Genomic DNA, 17,133 nt, shown 5'->3' on the forward strand with positions numbered 1-17,133 from the left:
TGTGTGTGTGTGTGTGTGTGTGTGTGTGTGTGTGTGTGTGTGTGTGTGCTGTTTTCCACAGTTGGGTAAACTTTGTATGAATCTATTATCATTTTGTACACATGTAGTTATCAGCTTAAAACTGTAGAAGGTGTTTGAAAACTGAAGGTTCAAGCTGCTACAACCAGGGAGAAACAATAGTGTTTGATTACATGTCTGCATGCAGACAGCAGGTCACTTCAGCTGCAGCGTGTTGGTGAGGTAGAAATGGAGAACAGAACCAACGCTGGCAGCCTGGAGACAAACTTTAACTCAGTTATTCATAGTTTTTTATCTCACGAATGCATTGAAAATATTTTTTCCAGCAAGTTAATCTAAAGCAGTTGAACTGCCAGATTAATTTGCATTTATATTTTTCAGCTTTAACACAAATTGATTAATTTTTAGATTTGAGGAGCTCAGGAAGCCCAGGTTGCCTTGGCAGCAGCCTTAAACAATTTAACTTCTACAGATTGAGAGACGTCTATATGGAATAAATTACAACACAGGTGTTGTCTGTAATATGCAAATAGAAGTTTTTTTCAGGTGTACTTTGATATACCTAATAACATTTTATCTTATATCTGCAGCATTATGCCAAATTTTCATAAGACTTCTTTAGTTTTCATTGACAAATAAACATAACCGTCATAAACTGATGCAATGATGGTTGAAAAAAACAATTATGCAAAAATATTTGTCGTGGTTTTCTGAGGCGAGTTCTGGGTCCAACTGGGTCAGAGGTGAACTGAGACTGCACCGTCCTATCAATGTCACCGCAATGTCAAGAAACAGCCAGTAACCAAGGCAACAAAGTGATCCTTCGTTTCTAACAGCCTGCAAGAGGCAACAAATTGGTTTGTAGATGATATGGAAAAGTTGGGGAGGGGGCAGTAATCCTGTTAGGTGCCATCTCCGTTGATAAAACCTGCATCCCGAGGACGGAAAAAAAGCTTTAAATCTTTGGTGTCATCTTCCTTCAGCAAGCTTTCCGGATGTTAACAAATAATGGAGCTATAATGGATGAATAATACGTCAAAATCACCCGGCTTGTGCTTAAGGCTGGATCATCTATGTGTGTGTGTGTGTGTGTGTGTGTGTGTGTGTGTGTGTGTGTGTGTGTGTGTGTGTGTGTGTGTGTGTGTGTGTAGAGGGGGGGCAGTGAGCTAAAAGCTATTTGCCAAGCTCTGGGAGTTAGCGAGCTGCCTCGCCCGCTCCTAATATCCTCATAAGCAGCCGAGGCTGACCTCACTTAATGAGGATTAATGCAGGATCAGATTGGAGTTTGTGCCTATCGAGACGCACTTCTGCGTGTCCGCTCCCACCTGCTCGTAATTGATTGCACTCATTGAGGGTCCATGTCCCTGTGCAACCTCTGTGAACATGTGTTAAATGCTGCTTGTATGAAAAAGAAGATTCAGTTTAGAACGAGAGAGAGAGAGAGAGAGAGAGAGATGGAAGATGGGTAATAAAAGAGCGAGGATGTTCAGGTCATGTGAGCCCTGGAGAGCGGGAAGTAATGGAATATTGAACTTTATTTTGACGGGTACCACTGCTTCTCCGCAGATGCATCAGATCTATGTTTATCATTATGTTGCTATGGGCAACCAAAGATGATTAAAATCAGAGCAGGTTAGTTGAAAGTCCTTGGGTTTTAAAACAAAAACTCTGCTTTCCTGGTACGGCCACGTCATTTCTCAGCCTAGTCGTTTTAATCTGTTTGTGATGTCGTTTTATGGTTTAGTTCCTGTGAATTCAGACGACCTCACTGATTGTTTAAACATCAAACCCTTCGACACCAAAAACAATCAATCTAGTGCAGCATGAAACATTGAAACCCCGCCTCTCATTAGGCAAAGGTTTCTGCAGAAAGTGGAAATATTTGACTCCTCGCTCACAGCCGTGAACACGGCGTTTCCCCAGGTTTCCAGCATGTTGTTCTCTCTGCTTTCTCAGAGGAGATGTTCCACATCCTGACTTTCCTCCCTTACATCTAAATATAAACTTTAACGGCTGCTGCGCAAAAACAAGATTAAAAAAAAAAGTAGATGTCACCGAGACAAATTATCAACGTTTGGAAATGGTTGAAGTGTTTTTTTTTTCGTCCAGTGGAATGTATATTAGAGCCAGTCATTGTCTAGGGATGGGGAGGTGGGTTTGGCGGCTTGGTGGGCGTTGAGGAGGCTGTCTCAGTGGGGGCCACTAGTCATACTGGCCCCTCGGTCAGGCCCTCCATGGGCAGGGTGGTGGCGTTGTCGACGGGCTGCGGGTCGTCCTGGGCCGGGGGGGGCGCCCTGCTGGCCGCAGCCAGGCTGGCGTAAGGCAGGTGGCAGTCCAGGTGCAGGAAGGGGGGGTAGTGCTGGCGGTAGCTGATGTAAGCAAACAGCAACCCGATCACTCCTCCCACAAAGGCATCTGCAAAGACACACAAACACGTTTTAATGACACGGTTCTCAAACTGTGGCGCAGGTACCTCTGGTGGCGCCTTTACAGATGCTGGTATTATGTGGGAGGTGATTACAGACACATTGGGTGTACGAAACACCAACAGACTCTAAAATTAGAACCCAGATCTGGGAATTAAATGAACCAATCTTAGCTGTGTTTGGGTTTGAAAACCTGAGGGATTTCTTAATGGCCGCGCTTTCAGGCTAACAAGTGTTGGAATTACAAGCTGATAACAATGTTCAATGACCAGCCACATTATTAGGTACATCTGTCCAAAAGCTTGTTTACACAAAGAGCAAACCAGCCAATTTACATGGCAGCAACACAACAAAAAGACTGAGCGTGGAGACAGTGCCAGGAAACCAAACCTGATCTACAGGAAGTCATCTCACCGTTTTACAGAAAAGTTCTAAAAAATGTAAGAATGTCCAGGTTGCAAAAGGTTCTAGACCAAATGCTTTGCTGAAATCAGAAATCTGAGAAGGAGCAGACGGATTTAATTTAGAAAAATGCAACAGCTGCTATTATAACGTTTTTTTTTACAAACAAGGTGGACAGACTAAATACCAAACACCTCGAACTATAAAGCAGCTGGGCTACGGCAGCAGAAGACCACACTGAGCCTGTCAGTAAATGAGGCTAAAATAACAGAAGGCCTCAGGTTTGGGCAGAACCAAAATGGAAAAATGTTTAATGAGTTTGATTCAGACCAAAGAGTCAGGATTTGGAGTAACTAACATGAAAGCTGCCTTGTGCCAACAGTTCAGACTGCTGCAGCTCAAATGATGTGAGAATATTTCCTTGGCAACCTTTTAGGCCCCAACTGTGAAATTTTCAAAGCCAGCTTTTTACCATGTCTGGCCACTGAGTAGCCATGTTAGGATGAAAACCTCCAGCAGGATAATCCACTGCATTACAAACCCTCAGTCAGCGTCTCGACCATCACAGAGGATTCACTCTGTTTCTTACACCTTGTGAATATATGCCACAAACAATTAAATTCAATTGTGAAATGGCTCCAATCACATTGTAGCAAGATCTGCCTAATTCACTGGTGCAGCAAGTATGTATTTTTTTGAACATGTTGAAGCAAACACTGCTGCAACATGTTCAAAAAGGAAGTGTGTGAAACACTTAATGAGATACAGTTGGAAGAAGGTTAATAACTTTTCTTCACAGTGTCCACTAAAGGAAAGAATTTCTCTTTCTCCTATTGTCATATATTTATTTTTCAATATTAACATTTTTTTCTTCTGCCATTCTGAATTATTTTTCCACCAGAAACACAAATGAAAAACATCCGCAGAAAGTGAGAACAAATGCGTCAACGTTGACCTGAGCAGCAGGCGACACTGGAGACGCTGCAGTGAAGCCGGATAAAAGAAGAGCCAGAGCAGACTGTACTTCCTCACAACCCCTCCGTCCTTCAGTGTTTGCTGTAACAGGCTGCATGTCTTGCATAAGTCTGTTGTGGAGAGTGAAATTTCATCTTTAGAGCCGGTGACCTGAAACCTTCGGAGACGATTCGGTAAAGAAGGACGACCACGAGCATCCTCTTCATCAAACTGTTATACTACCGAGTTTCTTCAGTCAGAGGCAGCAGGAGCTGCGTCTCCGTTAATCAAAATGGTGTCAAATTTTCCGCTAATGTCAGAAAAACACAATTCAGCAAATTAAAATCACACTTGTATAAGTTCGTTCACACAATAAGTCGTTAAAAACACGCAGCACCCTCGTCCTCCTACAACTTCCTGTCATCTTCTTCGTGGTTTACGCCAGTGGCAACGTCTGGTTGTTGATCATGTGACTCATGTGATGCAAAATATGTTTTTCCATTGCAATTTTGACAAATCAACAAATTTTAATACAGACAAAAATAATTTCATCCCAGTGTAAAAACTCTATCGAAAAATTAAGTATTTCAAAACTGGCATGTTTCCATTAAACAAATTTACTTTTACAATTTCAATTTGTGCAACTTAATGGGAAATGGAAAGAGTGACTTCTACAGACAATCATCAGCATATTCAACAACTTTTAAAGAAATGTGTATCATACGATTTAATACAACATTCAGTAGGATTTATTCAAGTATTTTTGCATTAAACTGAAATGTAACTGTAGAAACGGCTGCAGTAAAGCAGAAACTTGGTGGGATTTTGTGTTTATTCAGGAGCCTCATTACGTCTAAACGTCCAAGAAGCATCTGCTGACCCGACGCCACCGTTGTGTGTTGCCCTTAAATCCTACATGCAAAGCAGCCATATTACATTTTCAGGATGTTCTCTAAAATCTCCAACTCTTTTATTCAAAACTTCATCTCCAATTGTATTTTTAGCTAAGTGAAAAATCCTCTCTGTGGTTTTGGTATTATGCCTGATGGTACTAAACGCAGCATTATCTGAAGTGGTCCTGGTTTGAAGGGATTCCCTTTCCCCCACGTAGGCGTGTGGTGATAAATAACACCTGCTGTCGTGGAACGGGCCCGGTTAATTAGGCATTGCTGTATGGGCTGCGATGTTTTCAGCGAACATTCATCACCGCTGCCGAGTTTAGAGGTTGATGGAAGCAACATGAAAGGCAGAGCCATGAATCGCTGAGCTGGCTCACTCACCTCGGGCCGGGCCATCTCTGGTACTCTGTCAGAGGCTGAGCAGGTCTGCATTACAGCTGACCCCATTTTAACTATCTTACATCATGAAATATAGCACTGCTGTTAAGAATATTAAGCAGATATTGCTGAAAATAGATCAAACTTGAACTACACTTCCCTAATATCTGCACTGTAAAACAGAAGTTTGCATCAACTTCCAGTAATACGGATGTGCAGAGCGGATGAGCCGGTGGCCTGGACGTTCTTCTGGTTCCTGTCAACTGAATTTACCAGGCTGTGACTTGATTTAATAGATTAGTTTAGTGATGGTGAGAGTATTAATATTCATCAAGCACAGAGTAGCATCTGGGCTAATGGGAGCTCCCAGCTTGTGTTTACACTGGCAGCAGATTGGGGACCCTCAAATTTAATGGACTGCTCTGTTGCAGGTTACTTCCAGCCGACGCAGAGCGAGCAGGACGGAAACGTAGATCCAGGGAGGATTCAGAAAATGATGGGCTTTCTTGTAAATGCTGGAATTGTGTTGTTTTGGTTATAAATAAATAAAGGCAGGTCGTAAAAAGAGCTGTTGGGTTTGCTGCCAAGAACATATGGCTTTCTAAAACTAATTAACACAATGTGATGGAGTTGTCATCGTGTTATTTCTTTTCTATCTGAAACCCACACACTCACGTTCTCGCTCCCACTCCCCCTCAGGTCATTTTTTAAAAAAATAAAAAAAAATAACATTTTTAAACTTGTGCTGGTTTGTTCAGGATTCCTCCTCATGTCATTTTCTTTGGGTTTGGATTATTTTCTTGTACTCTATTCGTTTCTCCTATTTTTGGTGATGTGCTGCCATTAGGCTCTTTCTGCTGTTACGCTCTGTTCTGTTCCCTTCCCTCTCATTTTGTACTTTCTCAGATTTATTTCAGCTCCTTTATGTTAATTATTCATCTTTCTTCAGCTTGGCGGTTGGCTCCCTCCCACAGCCGTCCCCAATCACCTGATTTCATCACCCGCATCTGATGCTCTTCTCCTGTCATCCCTCAGTATTTATGTCCACAGGTTCTCACTGTTCTGGTTTCACTTCCTCACCACTCCCTTTGCATATTGTTCCTTTTGTTTATTATTAAATATCTCCTGGTAACCTCCATCTTTCTTTACTCTCACTCTTCTTCCAGACTCTGACTTTGCTTTCACAAAAATCCTTTCTTTAGTCTTAATAAGAATTAGATTTTCTGAGAAACTCAGTTTCTTATTTCCACCATTAGCCATCATTGGGCATACTAACTCAAAAGAAACATGCTTGAAATCACTCTGTAATAAATTTAATGTCTGATATAATTTGAAATAACACTCCAGCTTACAGCAGATAAAGTCTAAACACAGACATAACGGTATTGCTGGTTGGACCTTGCCAGTGGTGTTTGTAGTCACATGTCCTGGACAGAGCAATCATCATGGCGCTGTAAAGAGGTAGAACTGTGGCACATAGACGCCAGCTGCGACCCCGGCCCCCATCTGTGAAGCACTGCAGCTTTCCGGCCAAGTAGAAGGAGGTGAACCCGAGTCCAGAGAACGCAACTGGAAGGCAGAAAGAGACGACGTCAAGCAGATCAACAGCTTTGTTCCAGAAAAGTACAAAAAAAAAAAAAGACCAGGTTTCGGTGTATTAGTAAAGGAAAGTCATAGGCCTGCAGGTGAAAGATATTTTTAAAACAACCTTTTAAAATCATTAAAGAGTTTTTTGTAACTGCAGGTAATTAGCAATCATGTCAGGTGCTAACCCAAGGCTGCAGGTTTCTAACTGAAGGTGTAATCAGTGTGCATACCAAATCACAAAATGATCTTAAAGGCCGAGCCAAGCGCAAGATTTGTAAACATTTCATCAATTACATTGGGCAGCAGCTCGCCGCTGCACATGGCAGCCAATACTGAGGTTTCACAGCTCTGTGCTACATGACTGTGAACGGACAGCAGGCCTCTGCATTAAGCAACATCTGCTGGGAAGTAGAAGAGGAACAGCGGCGGTCTAACTGTGGGAATTAGAGGTTGAACAGTGGAACCATTTGAGTTTTTGCTGAAGCAAAGCGATGTGATGCTGCAGCAAAGCAAACAGCCGGCACATTTGTCACTCGACTAACAAGCCGGCCAGAACATATGAGAGAACAAGAGCTGTCCGAAAACAGAGGAGAAACAAAGTCAGAACGCCTCCAGGACTCTCCTGTTTGGGAACTGATCCAATAAAAACGGCTCTATTCAGAACCAATCACCTAGACCTCTGATGTGATGAGGGATTTGTCTGATCCAAGTAGTTTGATTCTTCTATGAAACGCATTTAAATGTAAACCTCAAATGACCTGCTAAATTATTTATACTCAAACTTTGTTCAGTTTGTCACGAGTCATGAGGGCCAAACTGGAAACGTAGAAAATGTTTGGTGAAATAAAACCAAAATGAAACATTTTAACATCACTGCAGCATGCTAATCATGAGGGAAGACAACACTTCACATCCTGACCACACCCTCCACACTGAAACACGGTGATGGCAGCATTATGCTGCTTCTTTCACAGGAACAAGGAAAGCAGGACAACTACAGAGAAAAAATGAAAAAGCCAGCAAACGAATGTAGTGAGGCTTCACCTTCAAACACAACAATGAACCTGAAGAATAAGAATCTGTTAGAACGGCCCAGTCCAAGTCCAGACCTTAATCCAAACAATCTGTTGGAATTTTCTGTCCATAAATGCTAACAGATGCTCGTCCAATGCGGCTCTCAGCTGCAGTGAAAGGTTTTTCTACAAACTTCTGATTCCAGGTCTCCATTAGTAAAAATGTCCTAACATCTTACAGTCATGCACCATTTTGCATTTATTTACCAAATGAAGTTGAAGTTGGACAGGAACACATTGTGAAGAAAATACAGAGAAAATATGAGCTCAGCAGCCTGTGGTTCAGACTGAACTCCCAAAGATTCAACATTAAATCAGTTTGGATGTAAATGTGTGACGGACATGACTGACACCAAAAGCAGAACATTTTCATCCATTCAGAATAAAAGTACATTTATTATTTGTGATGTAGTTAATAAGAGTGAAATGTAACCTTAATGAGTGCCTTAATTTTATTATTTCTGTCACTGTAAATCTCTTAAACCTACATTATAGATGAGTCAATTCAGTTAAACTCTACCTAAATGTGTCTATTTCTCATTTTTACATGATAATTCCTCTGAAGCATTATGCTAAGGTAAATGGCTTCCTCCTCCTCCTCCTCAGAGACTAACCTCCTCCTCCTCATCATCATCATCATCATCATCATCATCATCATCATCAGATCTTGCTCTTCCAGGAAAAATAAAGGATTTATGAATCACTTTGTTAGTTTCAGTAACACTTTCACTCCTTCATCCATCCACCTCTCACCAGCTCATTGCCGGGGGCAACATGGGAATTTGTGTCTTGCCCAAGGACATTTCAGCATGTAGTGGAACTAGTTCATTTTTTTTTTTTTTTATTAAACTTCACAGTTAAAAACGGTAATGTCTTCCTGCAGCCTGCACCAAATGGGAGTTTATGTGACTGAATTCCTCAAGAGCAGGAATAACAGAACTAATAATTTATGAGTGGAAAGGAAATGGAAATCCTGCTGCAGATCAAATTAATTAACACTTTTCCGTTTGGAGAGAGCTACACAGCACCCACACAGATTAACTGATGTTTTTTAGAGACTAACCTTTACTTTAAAGTCCCTCAGTCTGAGCATCCCTCAGAGCCCATCCATCCATCTCACTTTGAGGCGACGCCTTCACATCCCAAACCTCGCAGCAGCCCACACTATTTGTCTTTGTGGCTCTAAACAAAGCTCAGGCCATTTAATTTGTCCTTTGGGAGGACAGAGTTACATTATCCTGGAAACTTACTCAGTCCCACTCTGAACATTTTAACTTTTGACTTCCAACAAGAAATTCACTTTAAATGTAAACATTTGCAAAAGTCCTTTAAAGCAGCAGTATGATGTATTTTTCAGGTGCATAGTCCCATTTTATAGCAGAATAAAGTAACTGTTACGTTAAATTACAAACAAACATGCTATATATACATATATTTGATATGACTCAACCAAAGTCATATTAGAAGTCCAGGCATTAAATTACCCAATTTCAAGGTAATTTAACATCTTCATATTGTGGAAGTTTGTTTAAAAACTCCTGTTCTTTCTGAAGCTCCGCCTTCAGGAAGTCCTCACAACATTTTTACTAGTGTTTCACTAAGAAGTAGCTCCGATAACGAGCTCAGCTGATTAACGGTTCCACCAGCTGCTTGCTAATTGTGGCTGGCTAGTCTGGAGGAGCTGAGTGGGGAAGACGCAGGGAAGGAGCTGAGCCTTGAAGGCGGAGCTACGTACAGCTGAATGGTTGCCATGGAGACTCAAGTATTTCTCAAACATGCCCAAAATAATAAAATCAACCAGATACTTTTTGATGGAGTAACTTTATAACAAACTCAAAGCAGTCAACCATCCATCCATCCATTTTCTTTCACCCTTGTCCCTCAGTGGGTCAGGAGGTGCTGGTTCCTCTCCAGCTAACGTTCCGGGCGAGAGGCGGGGTCACCTGGACAGGTCACCAGTCTGTCGCAGGGCAACACAGAGACACACACTCACACCTAGGGACAATTTGGAGAGGCCAATTAACCTGACAGTCATGTTTTTGGACTGTGGGAGGAAACCGGAGTACCAGGAGAAAACCCACCATGCACAGGGAGAACATGGAGACTCCATGCAGAAAGACCGGGAATCGAACCCAGAACCTTCTTGCTGCAAGGCAACAGCTCTACCAACTGTTCCACTGTGCAGCCCTCAAAGCAGTCAGTTTTACATAATACTAATGATAATAAAATAACTTTTGCAGATTTTTTAAAATAAAACTGGAAAAAAACATGAAAAATCTAACAGTTACAGATGTAAGCATACTATCATACTGTCTGTGCTGCTTTGATTAACATGCAGCAATAAGTTTCAGTTAAAAGCCAAAACATTAAAAGGTTTATTTTACCAAGCTGTATAGTTGTAGAGAAAATGAAGTGAAGAGTTTATTGAAAGTAGTTTTAAGTGTCCCTCAATGATCAGGGCTGGATGGAATAAAAATGTAACGTGACAACAGAGAGAAACATTCTGGCTCATTGTTGAATTCTTTCCTTTTCATTCCAGAACCATCCGGAGCCCATATGCTTACCAGAACAATCGGTGGAACTGGGAGTCATCAGGAGGATTAGCCAAACACTTGGGATGCATTATGCTCAAGTGGGGACATCAAGTATCCATCATGCTCTCACTTTGCATAAAGAAACTCGTAAACAAGCTTTTACATGTGAAATCTGTAGAATTAAGTAAGTGAATGGGCAAACCAATGAGGCGTATCTACGAGCGGCTGCAGGACGGCCCTCCAGAGGCAGCAGGAGTTTCCCAAAAGGCCAGAGAAGAGAAACATAAAACATCTTGATAACGAATCAGGTGCATGCATCTTAAACAAACTCTCTGAGAACAAATACAGAAAAGCAGAATAATCAGAGGTGATTTGCATTGCACCTTTTTTCTTACAAATAAAATATTTGTTTGGAGATTTCAAGTGAAGGTAAAGGTGATACCTTCCTTTCTGTCACTTAAACTCTGCATCTCCATAATGAGAACCAAACTACCCCGATGCAAAACAAGTGAATCACTTTTGTGAAATTCACAAATGTTGTTATAGCTGAAAAGGTTAAATTAGTTAATATGCGTTTCTGATGTGTTACTTTGCGACAAAGCTGCCGGTTTTAATGCCACTCTAAAGACTGAGAACCTAAACAAAGTGCATTATTATGCTCTCCATCTCTTGGTCTCGGCCATCCTCTCCTGATCTTTGACCTTTATCATGACCTGTGGGATATCTTTGCTAACTCCCACCAGAAAAGCTGCATATTAAACGACCACTTAGCGCCTGAGGCTGATCCTCCTATTAGCACATAAAGAGTCAACACAAAATGTGTATTAGCATTAGATTAAAACCGCTTCGTTCTGCGTCCTGACTGTCAGACACACAAAGAGGAGACTTGAATTCTCTCCTGGTACTGAACTAATATGATGATAGATCCTGTAATCTTTGGCTAATTTAATATAAATAGTGATGCAATAGTGAAGGAGGCGGATTCAGAAAAATAATCTGGTCACAGGATTAATTGAAGCATTAAAGGCTATGCTAATGCTAAAGACGGCATCTTTCAGTAGAGTATGTCCATCAGTAACATCAGTTGGGTTTTTATGGTGAAATGAATATGAATGTGATGCGAGTCGTGCTTCAGAACCTGTTTACAGGCTGCAGTGGGTTTAGTGAACTGGTATTTATTGCTTTGTTTTTCTCTTTTAGGAGAATGCCACAACGAGTTCCTGTTATTTAGTTTGCTTCAGAGAGGTGGGGGAATCCAATCACGATGGAGTGGAAACAGCTCGGACCTTTGAAAGCTATCAGGACACCAGAATCTCATACATGTCTAAAGGTTCTGAATTTATTATTGATAACTTTATAAAATGTCCTGTGATGCACATAAAACAAACGTCTACTAACTGATCAAATCAGGGGTGCAAAAAACTAACCGAAAAAGCAGAAGATAGATGCTCATATGTTTAAAAGTAAATTAAACAACCATAGTCCCCATTAAAACAAACAATATTTAAAGTATTAAATAGAAAGTAAAGCTCTTATACTGAAAAGTTCATTATATAAAACTAAGTGGCTTAGTTCAGGGTTTAATAAGAAATATAATTTAGTTTTTTGTTTATTTAATTAATTCTCTATAAAATAGCAAAGACAAGGTTTATAGCCATAATATTAAAACCTGTTAAATCAACGAAGACGCTGGAAGGACAAGCAGATAGAAAACAGATGGATGTTTATGAGCCACGTCTCAGGCTTCACATCTAATGACTCTGAATTTCGCACCACAAACAAGAAAAAGTGGTAAAAAACTAAAAAACATCCTTGAATCTTAATGCTGAGCTACAAACATTGAAACTACATTCAGTTTTTTATGTGTTCCTTGTGCCTTTTCAAATCTTTTTGGGCAATAAATTGGATTACTTTTGTTCTGCAGATGTCATCTCTGTGATTTTCAACCTGTTGCTTTGACAAATCTAACCCAGACCTGCAGCGCGCCGTCCCAGTCTGCCGTTTCTAATGGGAACCAGTGAGCGCCTCAAAGCCCTCCATGCTTGCAGAAGGTGTGTCGAGGAGCATTAAACTTTAATCTGAAATGTGACTGGAAGTGTTTTAAAACTCAATCAAAACTCTAATGTGTAAGGCATCTGATGTCTGGGTGTGTTACTGTTGCACAGTAGCAGCACGTTTGATCTGATGCTGCAGGTTTAAGGCGTCACGCTCAAACCGTGATGCCAGCAAATCACAAATCATGCAGCCAAAGGCAACTTCTTTCTACCTGAACATTCTGCCTGATTGGACAAGACAAACTATTCCAGATCAAATCTGCCTGTCACGGTAAAGACAGCAGGCTGGGAGGTTTCTTTCTGTCTCTAAGGATTTCATTGTTCAAAATAGGCAGAACTCTGTATACATGTAATATTAATGGAAAAAGGCTTCAAAGTAAAAATAAAAATCAATTCATTCATGTTTGAGGGGATTTTAAACATCTAAAAAAAAAATCCAGCTGCTAATGAACATGAACTATTCTGATCCAGCAGTACTTGACATCTTTGAAAAGCTTGTAGATTAAATCAAGTTATTTTATCTTGTTTATCTCTCAACAATAAAACTGATGTTGCCTCTAGAGCACAGGTGTCAAACTCAAAGCCCGGGGGCCAAATCTGGCCCGCCATAGCTTTTTATGTGGCCCTCTGGACTCCAAATTACATCAATAAGTCCTTCCAGTTTTTCACAAATCTGCAAAAATCACACAAAATCAACAAATTTCCACTTTTTTTTCCCCTGATTTTACTGCAAATTTTCTCAAAATTGGTCGAAAACATTAAATCTGTAACTGATACAGCGAGTGATAAAGAGTCACATTTAACATTATATTAGCGTAAATACTGTAAAATAACAATTACAAATATTTCTTAATATTCACCACAAAATCTGTCATTTGATTGCAAAAATAAACACTAAAGTAATCACAAATCCTGGAGGAACAGCTATTTATTGATATTTTAACAGTTTTATTGGTTTTATCAATAGATTCTGGTGCAACCGGCCCTTTAAGAACATTCAGATTTTTGATTCGGCCCAAAATAAAAATGAGTTTGACACCACTGCTCTAGAGTATAACATTTTTAAAAAGCAAGATCTCCAGCTCCATTTTTACCAGTTCGTGTTTAGCACCATCTCCGTTGCTAGGCAACAGGACATAAGTCCTGCATCGGCCAGATCCTCAAAGACGGCCACTGGATTGGGACATCCTCCCAAGATATTTGGATTATGTCAGTTATTTAAATTCCTTTTGGGATAAAAAAGAAAAAACTACAAACTTTTGATTTGAATGGAATAATTTAAATTTATTCTGTATCAAACTGAAAAGGCTAACTTTAGTATTTGTAGTTAAGTTGTTGTTACACGTCTCACACATAGTAACTCCACATCTGCTCTTTAACACCCAATAACCAATCTCTGTAAAAATGCTTCCTAAGTAATATTTTTGACATTTTGTCGCTTTATGGTTTTTCAGACGATTTTATCAATATTTTTTCTTTCCAATCCGCCATGATGGCAGACGCTTTTTTTTTAATGTTCTCTGCCTTTCCAACAGTTTGTTGCTCAGGTTTAGCTCAAGTATTGCAGCTCTGCAGTCAACAAAGGAATCCTTCTGTTTTGTAAATATCATGTTTTAAATTTAAATGCAATTAGATGAGGACAAATGTTGCAGGAGTGTAGTTGACGAGGTTTGTTCACATTATAGCACCAAAACCAAAAACACTAAATATTTCAGAAAAGTGTGTTGAATTGAAATGTTGACATGTGAAGTTGTAAATGTGAATATACCCAAAATAACAGTAACACACAGAGCTACATGGTGTCCACTGCACTGTGCTCCATCTGCATGGGCCGCAGCAAACAATCCCAGTGACCCTTTCTCCAGACGAAACGTGAATTATTGAGCGTAGTGCTGAGGTGGAACAGCTTGCTGCGCCCAAAATGGCCAGCAATCCTCCCTGCTTCATGTAGCTGAGCACAGCAGGAAGTCAGATGAAGGTGAAGCACTGAGCGTTTTATCATCTGTCACATGTGTCAGAAGTGAAATATGCTGGACTCATTCATGACAAGCTTCCTCAGGGTCTGCATATTACATCCTCGGCAACAATAAAAAATATCTTGAGCACAATCTGTCAGCACGGTGGCATTTCTTATTAGCTCAAACTGAAACGCTGCCGTTCAGTTTTAATAAGGTGGAGTGAGAGATCTGATATGGTTGCATATTGTTTTGCAGTTTCCAGCCAGCGGTGATTTCTTTACTCACAGGAGGAATGGCTGCTGGGGAAGCTTTTGCGTCCTTCAGACACCATCTCCGGCTCGCCGGTGCACAGCATCTTGGCATTCATTTGACCGTCTGGGAAACAGCGCTGGAAGTAATCTGGCCTTGGTCTGAAAAATTAGTTTTCATGTGATTACAATGAATTAAGAGAACTGCTACACTTTAAGTCTCAAAATACGGAGTTATTAGATGTGTTTCCATTACAAATGTGCGCAAATTCTCATCATTCTCCAACTACTTCCTGTCTGATTCTTCGTAGTTTGTGCCAGTGGAAACATCTGGTTGTTAGTCAAACTTGCAGTTTTCCTAAATAAACCAAAATTGATACAGCCAAAAAAAACCCCACCTCATTCTAACATTAAGTTGGTGTTTCCCTTATGCAAATTTATTTTCTAAATGTCAAACTGCACAATTATATTGTGGATGGAAAAGCAGCTACTGACAGTGACGTGTTCAGGATACCTGCCAACAATCAGCTTGATAGTATTTGTGAAGACTCCGTTTAATGCGAGCGCCAGGGACACAGCTGAGGACAGAAAGGACAAACATTAAAACAAATCTTACATTGTCTCATTATGTAGCAGTACAAACCTCAGCCATAGTTTTATACAAGTCCTGGTCAGTTTACAGTGTACAAACATTTAGGTAAAATCAGATCCAATCATTTAGTTCAGAGTCCAAACCTCCAGAAATCAATGGTTCTCAATAATCAGACCTTCTGTTTGAAGCAAAGCGTAGAGCAAGGAGCTGGTTTTTACCAGACTGTTTAAGGTGGTTATCAAGAACAAAGAGACATTTTTACCCACAAAATCAACATAATGCATTAAGAAGAACTGAAAATGTTGAGTTTTATCATTTTTATAGCCGTTTTATCTTCTTCAGGAAAAAAAAAAAACTGTCATGACAACAGATTATTTAGTTGTTTGTTTTTTTTCTTGGAATAAATGGCTTGCTTTACTGGTAATAACTGAGGGAAATTTAATGATTGTTTCCTCGTAATGGTTACAGCAGCACTAATAATCCACCTGCTTCAATAAAAGCATCACATTTATGCCTTGTTTTCATGTTCAGCTATGAATCTCCCCTAACATCCCCACTGATACTGTCAGTTGCAATCTAATTAACCAAACACCCATCTGTTCTCCAAAACCGTCTGATATTGCTGAAGAAACAAAGTGTTCCTTGAGATAACAAATTCATTCATCTTGTTTAAAGAAAACAAAAAGGCGATACCTTGTGAAAAGGAGATGCATCGACTCATTATCACAAGAAAAGCAGCTTTGCTTTGTTCAGATTTCTGTGGTGTCAGATTCCCTCTGCTGGTTCATCACTCTGTGTGTGATGTGTGTGATCTTCACCCCATGTTGCTCTGCACAAGCTTTCTCACCTGTTTGCATCAACTTTTTTGGGGCACTGCAAACAATCTAACAGGTTTCTGTCCAGTTCTCATCAGATCATGAAATCTTATCACTGTTATTAAAACAAAACACTTTGTTCTCTTGTTCAGGTTGTTTATCTTCTTGATGTTCAAAGTATTTCTGTCCCTCTGTGCAACAGATTGAAGGCAGACGACCCTGAAGCTTGTCACTCTGAATTGGTTCGAAGTAAAGTTAGTTACTGAGTTTAGAAGAAAGTACAATGTTCAACTCTGAGACGAACAAATTAAATAAACACAATGTCAAAATTAAAAAGCAGTCAGAAATTATAAACACCCCTGTTGCTTTCATGATACTTAAGATGTAAAATCATTCAATTTAACAGCAAGTGCGACAATTTCTATAAAATTAGGTCTAGACCAGTGGTTCTTAACCTGGGTTCTATCGAACCCCAGGGGTTCGGCGGAGCCTCTGCCGCGGAGGTAAAGACACACTTGTGTAAAGTCGTGATGACGCCCCGCTTTGCCATCACTTGCTGCAGAGGATCACGTTACATTGCTGAGCCAATCAGAGGATCACGTTACATTGCTGAGCCAATCAGAGGATCACGTTACATTGCTGAGCCAATCAGAGGATCACGTTACATTGCTTAGCCAATCAGAGGATCGCGTTACATTGCTGAGCCAATCAGAGGATCACGTTACATTGCTGAGCCAATCAGAGGATCACGTTACATTGCTTAGCCAATCAGAGGATCACGTTACATTGCTNCAGAGGATCACGTTACATTGCTTAGCCAATCAGAGGATCACGTTACATTGCTTAGCCAATCAGAGGATCACGTTACATTGCTTAGCCAATCAGAGCTGCGGAGGAGCCCTGATTGAAGGAGTTCGACTCTCAGCATGGATTTGAACTTTTGTCTTTAATTACTTCAGCAAAGCTCACAGTTTTTACCACATTCTGTAGCTTTCGGTGAACTTCTAAATCTGCTCCTTCGTCGCATCTTTTCGGGGTTGATACTGCCTCTAGTGGCGTGGGGGTGGTAACACAGCTAATATAATTACATTACTAAATCAGAATACCACAAAGTATTTATTGTTTATTATTAATTTTTCATACTCTTAAGAATGTAGAACTAATTAAATGATCTAAACAAGACCTTAAAGTGGTT

The 17,133-nt window shown here is 40.3% G+C and overlaps 1 protein-coding gene across 2 annotated transcripts in view; it reads right to left on the bottom strand.

Annotated features, from left to right (window-relative positions):
- Nucleotides 1-6: 6 nt before the first annotated feature.
- plpp4 (phospholipid phosphatase 4) overlaps nt 7-17,133 on the bottom strand; it is a 51,469-nt gene continuing 34,342 nt past the window's right edge. For both annotated transcript variants that reach the window (XM_008430097.2, XM_008430096.2), the window contains 4 exons: nt 15,046-15,109; nt 14,569-14,693; nt 6,476-6,646; nt 7-2,433 (listed from right to left, as the gene is read on the bottom strand). In XM_008430097.2, coding sequence (XP_008428319.1) covers nt 2,225-2,433; nt 6,476-6,646; nt 14,569-14,693; nt 15,046-15,109 — 569 coding nt within the window. In that variant the 3' untranslated portion in view covers nt 7-2,224. The remainder of the gene's footprint in view (nt 2,434-6,475; nt 6,647-14,568; nt 14,694-15,045; nt 15,110-17,133) is intronic.

The sequence above is a fragment of the Poecilia reticulata genome, linkage group LG15 (genome assembly GCF_000633615.1).
Source record: "Poecilia reticulata strain Guanapo linkage group LG15, Guppy_female_1.0+MT, whole genome shotgun sequence".
NCBI lineage: Eukaryota > Metazoa > Chordata > Actinopteri > Cyprinodontiformes > Poeciliidae > Poecilia > Poecilia reticulata.